General features: G+C 43.3%; 1 protein-coding gene across 3 annotated transcripts in view; it reads right to left on the bottom strand.

Moving 5' to 3' along the window:
* Positions 1-12768, bottom strand: part of LIN9 (lin-9 DREAM MuvB core complex component) — a 39357-nt gene extending 26589 nt beyond the window's left edge. For 2 of the 3 annotated variants that reach the window (XM_059468085.1, XM_059468086.1), the window contains exons 1-3: positions 12690-12768; positions 2868-2900; positions 1761-1855 (exon numbers count right to left, since the gene is read on the bottom strand). In XM_059468085.1, coding sequence (XP_059324068.1) covers positions 1761-1855; positions 2868-2900; positions 12690-12768 — 207 coding nt within the window. Of the gene's footprint in view, positions 1-1760; positions 1856-2867; positions 2901-8206; positions 8246-12689 lie in introns of those variants that run through there. The other variant, XM_059468087.1, reaches the window with a different exon arrangement.
* Positions 12769-13008: the final 240 nt, after the last annotated feature.

The following is a 13008-nucleotide window of genomic DNA, read 5'->3' as shown; positions in this document are numbered from 1 at the left end:
GAAATGATTGCAATTGCAAACGTGTCATGAAAAAAACTCATTTAGTTATTCCTCAATATCTGACCCTATGACAAAAGAGCAACCTGTGACAGGCTGTTAGCACTGAGGGGAAGCAGCTTTCCTTTTCCTGCCATGAAGGTTCTGTGGCCCAGAGACAAAATAAATCAACACAGTTAAATAAAACTTCATTTACAAGCATTTGTACTTTATAAAGACATTTAATGCATTTGTGACTGGCTGAAAAGAGATATTTTCTGTCAAATTATTCAGTGGCAGCTAAAAATCTGTCTGTGCCATGCCATGTGAACATGGGGCTTTCCCAGGAAATGCTCCTCCCTTACTCTAAACTAGATATATTTTATAAAAAGAACTACATAAATGTATTTAAGTAACAGAAGTGCTCTGTATGTGATAAACATCTAACCACATGCAGCACATTAGAAGAAAACATTAATTCCTGACAGACAGTACAAACCAGGAAAGACACGCTGGACACAGGAACTGTATATTGACAAGGTAACCATCATGACCCAGACCAAGAAAATTGTTTACAACCCTCAACAAAAACTGCCAAACTCTACTCCAAAGAACTACCTAAAATGAGAACTGTGCTTCATCACTCTGGACTGCCTGAGAAATAACAGAGTGAAATAACAAGTGTTGCAAAGAGGTATCATCCACATGGGCTAAATAGGTCAGGCATTTTTGGAAAGACTTTTCAATCAACAGTAAAACATGTGTTCAAAACTTTCAGCATTCAGTAAACTCAAACTATTCCATGGCATCTTAGCAACATGGGTCACTGCCAACATGTCACACTATGGTGTGACCTTTCTACAGAACACTGAGCTGCTTTCAAAGTTTGACTCTGTGTTTTTAGCACCCACAGCCACCATAGCTAAAGACTGACAAGGTTTTTATACAGATATTAATCTGTATTATATATTAAGTTCCCAGTAAAGCCTGTTTCTGTGAGGTGATGGGCATTCCTGGGAAGCAGCTGAAAACTGTGACATGAACTGCAGGAACTAAAGGTCTTCACAAAGTTCTGGTCTCTGTGTGGAACTGCATTTCGTAGACCTGATGTTCTCTAGCACAAAGACATAGCAGCATGTGTGTGTATATGCACCTGTATGAATCCTACCAAAATAAATACCAGGGAGAAGATCACAGGACAAGAAACAAACAGTAAAGTAAAAACAAACCACAAGGCTGAAATGATCAACCCAAACACCAAACATCCCACTGGAAGCTGCAGGCTCATTTCATATCCCCACCCCAAGGTTGTTCTTTAATGTAAGAACTTTCTCCTATGAAAGTTCTCAGAATGCACAATTTTTTCTGACAGTCCTTTACTTTTATTAAAATCTGCTCCCCCAGAAGGCACAATGATGGAAGTGCATTACGGTATCTTCCTTTCCTTTATGCTTCAGTTCTCAGCCATAATTAGAAGTGACATATTTCATGAGATACAAAAATAGTTGATCAGAACTGGTGATTCCTGAGCTCAAGGTGGTAGATACAGTACAAGTACTTCAAAAAAACAGAGAGGAAATTATTTTGACCTATCTTGAATGAGGTCAGCAATTTAATGTGTTTGATTATTCATTTTAAAAATATGGTTTCATCTCTTTTGCAAACTGTGCAAAGTGCTTGTGAAGGATATAGTTTCACCTTTGGAGATTACAAAACTATAAATCTCAGCCTTTTTTTGGGATCCTTATATTTGACTAATCCTGAAGTTTTTTACTGTTTCTTACCATTTCCACTGCAGAACCAGCATTCTTGCTTTTCCAAATGTGTGTTTTCTGCAGAGAATTGTATTTTTCATTCCAAGAACTGGATAAACTTCCCTCTGTTGTGAAGAAAGTACATCATTAATATATATATACACACATATATGTATGTATGTTTATGTTTTAACATAACTACTGTCCAAAACCCAGTATAACATCATCAACTACTAAAATATTTACTTTTAACATCTTTGAATTCAGTAACAAACAGATTTTAGATTTCAGTATTTTTATTAAATAATCTTTACATTAATTTAAAAAAAACTGAAGGAGGTTTTCATGACAAGGAGGAACGTAAATAAGTATTCTTTATTTATGATAATATTTAGGTTTTTTGAAGCCTCCTTTGCTGGAATCCACTGTCAGGTTGACACAAATCAACAATTGAACTGTGGCTGTAAATGAAACCTGGACAAAGCAAAGCTCTACAAGACACAGACACCTCCTAGTTCTAGAAAATTATTAAGTGAGTGTATACCAACAAGTAAATAAAATTTTATTGTAACAGATCTGCATTAGTGACAAGACCATGCCTCCTTCTTTGTGTAACAAAACCCTTGTAATACATAAAGAAGCTTTAATTATTCGGCAAACTAGAAGTATTCAAAAATTGTATGAATGTTCATGAAGATAAACAAAGAAAAAAATAAAAGCAGCAGGTTTTTGATTTAACACACAATTTGCTGACAGAGAACATCATAAAATTGTGAAATGCCCTCCTAATGTAAATTGTGTCACACATCCAGGTCTCACTAAGAATCCTCCCTGTATCTCCTGCTCAAGAGATGAAAGATTACCCCAATCTTCTCATCAAACTTGATGTCTAGGCTGTATTTTTGAATTAAAAACACATTTCAGGAATTTCACCCAGAAGAGCAGTGTCTAAATACACCACAATATATGCAGTTTCAACTGCCAAGGATTATTATTCTATAGAGCTACAAATACCAACAATAAACCCCACCATATTTCAACAAAAAAGCCTATGATTTTCTTGAGCTCTATGAAGACAGAAAAGAAATACACCTGAAGTCAGACTGGGTACAAGTAAATAACATATTAATTTCTTACCTTTCAAGCTCACAAGTGCTTTTGCTGAAGAACCTGCAATATAGCAAAAAGTCCACATAAATCACAAGCTATTTCAAACCCTACAATCTACACAGAGTCTACTCATTCTTAATTAATTCTCAGGCAGAAAGTGAAATTTAATATTAAAATCTTTCACAGCTGAATGAGTAAACCCAGCACACCTTCCATGGCACTAGGCATAGAATTATACATTTATTACCAATAAATCCTGAAAGCATATTCACATTTGAGTTTTTTCCTTTAGTTTCATGCCTACAAAACAACTTTAGATGTTAAACACTTGGGTTTAACACAGCAAATTCTCAACAGGCTTTATGTCCAAACTACATTCTCCCATGGGGCTGCTTGTTTGATGCAGTAGCAAATGTATTTTACTACTGATAAGAAAACGAAAGAATACGTCTTGGTTTGTTGTTTTGTTTTTTATTTTTTTTTTTTTAATGATTTCTATCAGTTCAAAATTCTTCAGTGCCCAAGATTTCCAGGAAAGGAGTGGTTCATGCTCAAAAGGAAGGATGGATAGCTAGTTGCCCCCTGGTGGTACCTCTTTGTTCAGAAAGGCAGCAGATTCACATCTCAAATGCAGACAGGATTGCTACATTGCTCAAACAGTGCAATAAACACATGAAAATTTCACTGCTCCCCTTCCACTGCATCTGCAGAACCTCTGCAATGCTCCTGGCCAGGACAAACACAACTGGGTCTGACCACAGCGGGCCTTCAGGCTCAGAAATGTCCCAGTGTCTCAGAATGAGCTGTCTGAAGCAATTGCACTAGCACAGGGAAGATATTTCTGCACGACAATGCCTCCCCAGGTTCCTGCTTTTCTCTCAAATCAATTTGATCTTTCCAGTTATGTTCCTGTGTGACAATCACTTCTCCCTGTCACTTTCTCTGCTCTCTCCTTCATCTTCTCTTCAAAACTGCTGCTCCAAGAACTTTCTGACTCCAAAGCTCCAGAAATTCCTTGCTGCTGCCATTTATCTAGCTCCTAAGCTCACTAACCTCACAGACACTTGCCTCTAAGAGAATACATTCCAGGGAGTGCTACAGAGAATGCAGGTGCAGCAACAGCAAAAAAAAAAACCCAACCCTTAACTCCTTATGTTTTCATCACATAATTTTGTTTGCTGCCATCTAACTATGCCATCTGTTAAAAAAACAAAATTTCAATACAAAAAAGAAAGGAAAAGGAAATAAAGTTTCTATTTCTTTTTCCCCAAAAGCTTAAAAAAGGAGTTTAAGATATGAAACAGAATTAGCTTGAACTCACTAAGGGTTTAGAGAGCTTCTATCCCAATATCTCCCAAGCTGTTCAGATCTGCAACAGCAACCACATCTGGGATTACGTGTCAGAGCCACGGTGACACAGCTGGGCTGCACTGTCACCCCTCCTGCACATTCCTTTTCTGATGTATCACCTTTGTTGGGCTGGAGCCCTATCAGTGGCTGGTACAGGAACACAATTCCGTGATGATCTGAGCCACAGGGAGTTCAGCTTTTGAAACAAAGCTGTATGTTTGAGGTATCACCATTTTTTTTACATTTTATGATAAAAATCCTACACCACACTGTGCTTGTATAAATAGACAGGTAGTCTGCTCTCAACCAAGGATGAACAGCTATGAAAGGTAACATTAAGAACAGTGAAGAACTACTGTGTGCCACATTTACATAAGGGATGGTGGGAAATGTGTGTAAGTACACACAGCTTAGGACCACATTGCTGGGGATGGGCACACAGCAGCAGGGCCATCAGGGCTGTCCCATGGAGGAGATGCTGCCTTTGCAGAGCAGATGACTCTCCTGAGAGAGCTCAGGCATTTCATCTGAACACACAAGTATTTTCTTCTTTTTCTCACTGTCTTGTTGATGTGAATCAAGTTCAATCAATCCAGGCCAGGGTGAGTATGGACACTGCTAACATGGAACACAAACACTCAGCAAGAGGCAGCAAAGCTTTAGCTGGGGTGGTGCCAATCTCACAGATGGAGTGCCTGAGATGCTCTGCTAACCATGGCATGCTTCACCTGTGAGGATGATGATGATGGGCTGGCAGAAGGTTACTGTGCCACTTCCTAGCTTTACAAGATTAGCACTCCAAGCCAGCATTAGTTGCCAAGGAGTTTTCCACATGGGATAGTTGATCTCTCATAAATGCATGTTAGAAGAGTCCTGCTCATTTGTTTGCACTTGACCTGTAATTAATGTATCCAGGGCATCTTTACTTAGGAATACCAGTGTCCAAATCAAATACTCCTGATCCATGGAAGTTCAAAAGTTAAACTAAACTATTTTACTGTAACAAAGTACAGAAAATGAACATCAACACTTCTGTAGCTTAAAGCTTTAGAATACATGATACTAAAATAACAATGGAGAGGTCCATAAACTTCATTTTACCTCAGAGGTAAACAATATGACACAACATGGCTTTTCTTGTCAAGTTCTTCTATATTGATTTTAGGGTAACTGCAACACCACCAAACTCCAAGGAATATGGAATATCTCCCCACTGCTTCCTTTTAGCTGGGCAGTACTGTCAATACCACCAGGGCCACAAAACCAGAAACCAGGATGATGATCTAAGCAATACTGTGTTTCAATCAAAACCAACCAACACTAAATACAGATAGAAGCATTTCAAGAACTATAAAAACTTCCAAGTGATGCAGGATAGATTAAGTTTATTCAAACTATGTAAAACTACACTTACAATAATTACTAGATTTATAATATACTAGCCTCACACTAAATGCCAGTAATCTTGTATACTCCTGTTCTGAATAACAAATATATAATCACTGGCAGTCTTTTTAACCTGCATTCTAATTATAGACAGAGATTAAAGCAGAATACACACACACACACTTGAATGTAAATATCTATTATGACAATGACACAGACTTCATTTCCAGACACACTTAAAAAACAAATGGGTGGAAAGCAAGAAACAAGGCCTGTGAATCATACAGGTTATTCCAACTACAATCTACTTCCAGCTCCTCCAAGTTCAGAGGATCTCAAAGGTGACTTTCTTAATACTGAGAGTAAAAGAACCCTTAACCCAAGGAGGCAGCACAGGCAGCTCAGCACAGCAGAGGCACTGGCACACAGTAAATTACAGCAAACTGTAAATTACCTTAGCTTTGCCTTACTATCCTACTGAGTAGTGCTCTGCATATGCTGTTAGTAAATTAATTACCTGAACACAGTGTTCACACTTGACTAAGTCTGTAAAATTAGGAAAAGGTTCAGCAGAGATCTAGGAGATAAATTTTGAGATTTAAAGACATGTGTTATTGTGAGAAAGTTAAGACACTCCAATCTTGTTCTTCCCAAAGAAGGTCAAGATCTGCACTGATCACAAGTACCTACAAAGGAAGATAATTCACATGGGTAAATAGCTCTGCAGCCCTTTTCTTTTAATGGAAAGGCATAACTAAACCTATTTTGTGAAAGATTGCAATGGGTAATTTAGATTAGCAATGAATACAAAGTTTAACAGATTTTAGGTAACTATACCAAGAAAAGGCACGTTGACCTCCCTGTAACTCAAAATCTTAAACCAAGCTCAATACATTTTTAAAGAGAGAACTGTGGCTAAAAAGGAAGCTTGAAACTGATGCACAGAAATTCCAAATACAAGTATACCCAGCATGTTTAATGAAGAGTCTAAGATGATTATAATGGCCTTTCCTGACTCTGAAAAAAAAACCCCAATGATTCTGTAAAATATGTGCACCACAGATGTGCAATAAAAATAACCCTGTTCTAGATTATGAGGTATTAAATAGTATCATAACAGGAAGCTCATCAGTAACTAAGAGTCAGGAATAAGTGTTTTGTAACATTTGCAAGAAATTATTTTCAGCAAGTCCAGATAAAACCAAATTGATAAAAGAGCATCAAGGTTAAAAGCAGGCCAGGTGTGCCAAGCCTGGCATGCCAAGGGCCCGGATGTTTTCATGTGTGGCTGAGTCCCTGAGTGTGGACAGCTCCTGCAGTCCTGAACTGCTGCTCCCTCGGAGCACACAGCCCCAGCAATCCCTGCTCCAGCCCCTCCTGCTCCCAGGGAGGGAGGACACTCATAAAAACCTCCTCTACCTGCTCCAGAGGCTGGATGAACACTCCAAAAAGTATTTCGGTTTTGAGGAGTGGGAGAAAAGTACGAAAGCTTTCACCCTTTTTAAAAATAAGACAGGTTTAAGTTTAAAACCAAGCAGTTACTGCCTCCCCTCATTTGGAAACACTGTAGCTGAACAAAAAAGGAGGAGTTTGACCACAGTTCAATATGGGCAGCTGTGAATGCCCTGATGAATATCCTCAGTACTAACATGGAGTAAAGCAGTTTAAATGTGGCTTCTCAGCTGCTGATTTGAAAGTCTCAACAGGAACACACACAAGCATATTAGGCTTGTGAAAGTGTTTTCAATTTAATAATAAATTTATAACAGCTGATAATTTTGAAAATAAATGTAACAAGTAACCACAGGGATGTTCTGTAGCTACTGATTTCACTAATGTGTGAGCACAAAGGGGCACATCTAAATCAATATAGAAAATTCTAGGATCCAGATCAGCAATTACATTATGCAAAGCCTTTCCTCTCCAGATCATTAGACTATTTTGTCTAAATTTGCACAGGTGAGCAGTTATTTTAACACTGGTTGCATGACTGCCTCAAAACCCTATGTAATTAATCTGCATTGCCAGCACTAAAAGTGGTGTGACAGAAGGAACTCCTGGAGAAGAAGAAAAACATGAGCCTTTCATTATAGACTGAGTCATGAATCCTCCAAGAGATCATTCATCTACACAAGCACAGCACAAGGTGTTTCAGCACAGGAAGCACCTCAAACAACTGGCCACTGCAAGGAAAGCTTATTCAGGAGAACTCTGAAAGTAAAACACACACACATAAGAGGGAAAAGTGGCTTTGGGACTTTTTAAAGCTTCCCCCAAGCTTTGGGCTCATTGAAGAAGTAAATAAATAAATAAATAAATAAACACTAAATTTTCACTTCAAGATGAGCCAGTATTTTCCTCATGTTATGAGCCCACTAATAAATTGACAGATGTATATTTCCAAATGCTCCTTTAACTACAGGATGGAAATAGATTTTCCAGCCATGTGAACCCTTCCACAGGACTTCTGTAGACAATAATCACAATAACAAAGCCCCTCTCTTTGAAACTGTGTTCTCATAATGGACAATACACTGATACCATGGTAACATACAATTTTAAAGGTAGCCAGCACAAATAATCCCAAAAACTCTTAGCTGTGAGTACTGTAAAGCAGCCACAAAGCTAACCTTGAGCCTTCTCCCAAATACTGCAATCTCAGTGAGTTCTGCTGGGTTTTTTTTGTCTCAAACATCCAGGCCACAGCAGTGGGCTGAAAAGTGGAGGTGCCAGAGGTGTGCCACAGCCTCCTGCAGCTGTCTAGGAAAGCAGAGAGCAGAGGAGCCATGAACCACAGCAAAAGGTCATGCCGGGGGTAAAGACAACAATTTCTGCTTGAAGGGCTGCCCTTATGCTGCAGCCTCCCCCCATGAGATAAAAACCCATCTTATCCTGCTTCCCTTCTGCCTGTCCTAAAACACAAACCCCTACGAACAGTACCTGTGATGGTGTTCACAGGGGTTCTTGGATGAGGGAAGAGATGGATCCGACTCCGTGTTTCAGAAGGCTTGATTTATTATTTTATCACATATATTACAATAAAACTATACTAAAAGAATAGAAGAAAGGATTTCATCAGAAGGCTAGCAAAGCTAAGAATAGAACAGCAAAGAATGATAACAAAGGCTTGTGGCTCAGCTCTCTGTCCGAGCCAGCTCACGGTGACTGACCATTAATTACAAACATCCAGCATGGGCCAATCACAGATGCACCTGTTGCATCCCACAGCAGCAGATAATCAATGTTTGCATTTTGTTCCTGAGTCCTCCCAGCTTCTCAGGAGGAAAAATCCTAAGGAAAGGATTTTCCATAAAAGATGTCTGTGACACAGTACCAACTAATACTTGGTATTTGGCAAATATGAGTTCAGAATTTGCACTGTAAAAGCTGAACCTGACAGCCATCACCCCTGCGTGAGCAGGGTGCCTCTTTCTCTCGTTCTCCTGCTGCTGGTTGGAGTTTGTGTGCAGGCAGCAGAGGATTTGCCCCTGATCCCTGATGAGCACCCTCCTGTCAGGAATGTCACCTCCCTGTCCCAGAGCAGGTCCCAGCACCCTCCTCCCTCAGGGCAGCCAAAGGATGCACCAAGAGGTGGCTTTGCCCAAGCTCAGCCTCCAGCAGGACCAGGACAATCTCTGGTCACGTCTGCACTTGCTGCCTGTTTCAGCAGAGCCTCACCTCAGCACAAAGTTCATTTCACATCAGAGCCTCCCCTCAGCTTCGCTGCACAAGCTTTAGAACCAGGCAGGCCACAAATCAGATTGCTATTACCAGCAGCAGGAGACAGGGCAGCATTATGTATGCTCCAATACAATCCACTGATTCCCTCTTTTGAGACACAGAGAAAAAGCCATCTGCTCTGCAGCACCAAGGCTGCCCACCATTTACCTCCACTGCAAAGTTACCAGGAGATAAGAAGAAGGAAAAAAAAGGCATTGACTAAAATTAGTCACTCCTCGGGCACCGACCCAACAGCCTGCAGAAACAATTTTTTTGTCTTCAAAATATAAATCCAATTATTAGTATTTGAAGTATTTCTGCAACTGGGACCTTTAACATTATGGACTTTTTCAGCTAGAGGATTTGCCACAGAGATTTGTTCTTTCTTCACCTGCATCCCACATTACTGCATGGCTCTCCTCTGGCAGCACAGGAAAGGCCTCAAACTGCAAGAAATGCATGTAAACTTACACACCATTCCAGGCTGTCAGCATGAAGCCTCTCACTGTTTTATATGGACAGAACAGTAACTCCAGCAGATAGAACAAGTGCATATAATGAGAGCCAACTGTGTGCACTACATCCATCTCTCTCCTGGGTTAAGGAACAGTCATGGCCCAGCTGCACTACAGACCCTGCCAGAGGGCAGGCAGGTGCTATCAGAACACTCTGGGACAAATTCCACTTCAATTCCAATCTCAAAGTAAAACTGTGTGGTACTTACTATACAGCAAAATGTCAGCTTTCCTGCCACCAAGTTTGCTGTGTTTACCTGTAATTATTTTTATGTGAAAGCTCAGTTATGGTCTGCTACTTTACTATAAACTGTTGGAGAAAATTCACAGGGGTGATGCATAAATCTCAAAGTCTCTTAGTAATGAACTATTCTAACTTTTTTCTATACCATAAGAATAGTCCAAAACAAATTTTGCAACGCTTACTGTTATTGTCCTTTATATATTAAGCTGCAGACTGAGAGCTGCATGAAGTCAGTGCTAAATTAGTCAGGACTAAGTTTACATCTTCATTTTAAGTACAGGACTGCAAATGCAAGAACTATGTGTGGCAGTAATTTTAAAACATCCAGATCACCAAAACTGGAGAGAATAGGAATGGAAGCACAAGGCAGCCACTCCTTGAAACTTTCACAGTTCCATCAGTTTGGCAACACTACAGAAAACAGGAAGCTCCCTGTATGATAGAAAACACCCCTGACTTGCACCAAACTTAAGTAAATACAAACCTTAAGGTCAAGGCCAGCAGAGCAGAAGTTTGCTGCCTTTACAAACAACCACAGAGTGTCTGCCTCACCTGCCAAGCAGAGACTGTGACACTGACACTGCTGCCAGGCTGGCCAGCACAGCCCAGTCCTAAGGGAAACTGAGTCACACACTCTACTATGGCATCTGCTACAGGTGGAGTGACAGACCTGTCAAACCTTCCCAGTGTCACTGCAGCCAATATAAAAGTGACAGAGAAGAAAAAGTTACTTTCATACTTCACATCAACTTCTTGAAACACACAGTGCTTTCTCTGGAAAATGGGCAAGGCAAATGGAGGAACAGTAACCTAAACATTGCCCATTCTAGTGAACAGGGAAAGTTCATTTAATAAGCAATAAACCACAGCTAATTATTAATTACAGTCGTATCAGCTGGTCCATGACTTGTATTAATCAGTCTCTAAATGCAGCACAGCATCCATGACTGAGCTGCACCAAGTTGAGAGCGTCAGCTCCATCCATAATTTATGATGATCCTCCATAAATCTGTTCAGTTAACACAATGACACCGGCCATGTGGGCACATTAACCAATTTTTCTCCTGACAGCTGTTGGAGCTGCAACAAAGACCCACATGGAGCAGCCAGAAGCAAGATTCCACTCCAAGTCCCCTCTCTCTGAGAATCTTTGGATATGGGAACAGTTGGTTTCTTGATGAACTTGAGTGGTGCTGAACAAAACAGTGTGACCAAAAGATGTCTGCCCTGTTCTGTGCACATCTATTGAAACCAGTAAATGCCCTAGTTTTAGCTTGGCAGGAGTTCACAGTTTGTAAGAGGACACACCAAGATGGCATCCAGACACATTCTACATTGAATAATTTCCTCTTCTGTAACACTCAAGTACTTTGTGCATGAATCCACATATACAGCAACACACATCTGGTTTTCAGCTACACTAAGTTTTTATCAAATCTTTGTGCTCTTTGAAAACAACATCCACACAAATCCTATGGAGATCACAGAATCAACGAGGTTAAAAAAGACCTCTGACACCATCGAGTCCAGCTTTTAACCAAACACCATCCTGTCAACCAGACCACAGCACTAACTGGCACATCCAGTCTTTCCTTAAACACCTCCAGGGACAGTGACTCCACCACGTCCCCGGGCAGTCTGTTTCAATGTCCAATCACCCTTTCAGTGAAGAAATTCCTCCTAACATTCAATCTAAATTGAATCTTGAGATTATGCCTTCTCACGTGTTGCCTGGGAGAAGAGGCCAATCTCCACCTGGCTGCACTCACCTCAGGAGTGGGAGAGGGTGATAAGGCCACTCCTGAGTCTCCTCCAGGCTGAACACCCACAGCCCCCTCAGCTGCTCCTCGTCAGACTCACGCCCCAGCCCTTCCCCAGCTCCACTCCCCTTCTCTGGACTCCCTCCAGCACCTCAAAGTCCTTCTAGCAGCGAGGGGCCCAGAACTGGACACAGCACTGTATGCATGAAAACACACATGTTTACACGCTGCCTTCCTGCACAGCCAGGTTTGTGCTGCTGACACACAGCACAAGGTACCTGAGCTCTTCCCCGGGCATTCATCAGTGCCCCCCAGCCACAGCGTGTGCCCGCCCTGACCCCCAGCCCCGCGGAGCTGCTCGCACCGTGCACGGCACGGGCTATGAACACAGCAGCCCTCCTTGCCCCCACGGGCGCCAGCGGGCTCCGGAGCGCCGGGCAGCTCGCCCCTTCCCCGGGCCGGGACGCTCCTTCCCCCGCACTGCCCCGACCCCCGCGGCCAGGGCGGGCTGTCACCGCGCCCCGCCCGCCTCCCGCTTCCCGCCCCGCCTGCCCGGCAGGTGCCGCCCGGGCGGGGCGGGGGGCCCGGCCTCGGCACCCCCGAGGGCAGCGGGGGTCGCACCCCCGGGACGGAGCTCCCCGCCCGCCGCTCGGGCCGGGGCCTCGCCCGGGAGGGGCGGCGGCGGCGGCGGCGGGGGGGTGGGGGGGCCGGGCCGGCCCGGTTGCCAGGGAGGAGGCTCGGGCTCCGGCCCCGCACAGCGCCCGCGGCGAGAGGGAAGGAGCGAAGAAGGGAGGCGTGCGGGCGGCGGGGCGCGGCGCGGGTGTCCCGCCGGGACGAGGGGGCGGCGGGAGCGGGGGCACCGGTCCCTACTCACTCTCGTCAGGCAGCTGATCCAGCTCCGCCATCTTGAACGAGCCGCGCCGCTTTTTCAAAGGCTGCCTGGCGCGGGGCATTCTGGGGGAGGAGACGGGGCCGGGCGCGCGGCGGGCGCGCGCGCGGGGCGGGGCCTCCGTCAGGGGCCGGGCGGCGGGGCAGGAACGGGCTCGGCCGGGAGCGGAGGGAACGGCGGCGGCCGGAGCCCGGCGGGTCCGCAGGGCCATCGTTAAGGAGTCACAGTGGACGTTACACTACTTCCAGCCTAGTTCCAATTCCCTGCCACTGGCCGGGGCGCCTTTCACTAGAGAGACCACTCA

Source organism: Ammospiza nelsoni, chromosome 3 (assembly GCF_027579445.1).
Source record: "Ammospiza nelsoni isolate bAmmNel1 chromosome 3, bAmmNel1.pri, whole genome shotgun sequence".
In the NCBI taxonomy this organism is placed as follows: Eukaryota; Metazoa; Chordata; class Aves; order Passeriformes; family Passerellidae; genus Ammospiza; species Ammospiza nelsoni.
This window is presented reverse-complemented; position numbering and strand designations above follow the sequence as displayed.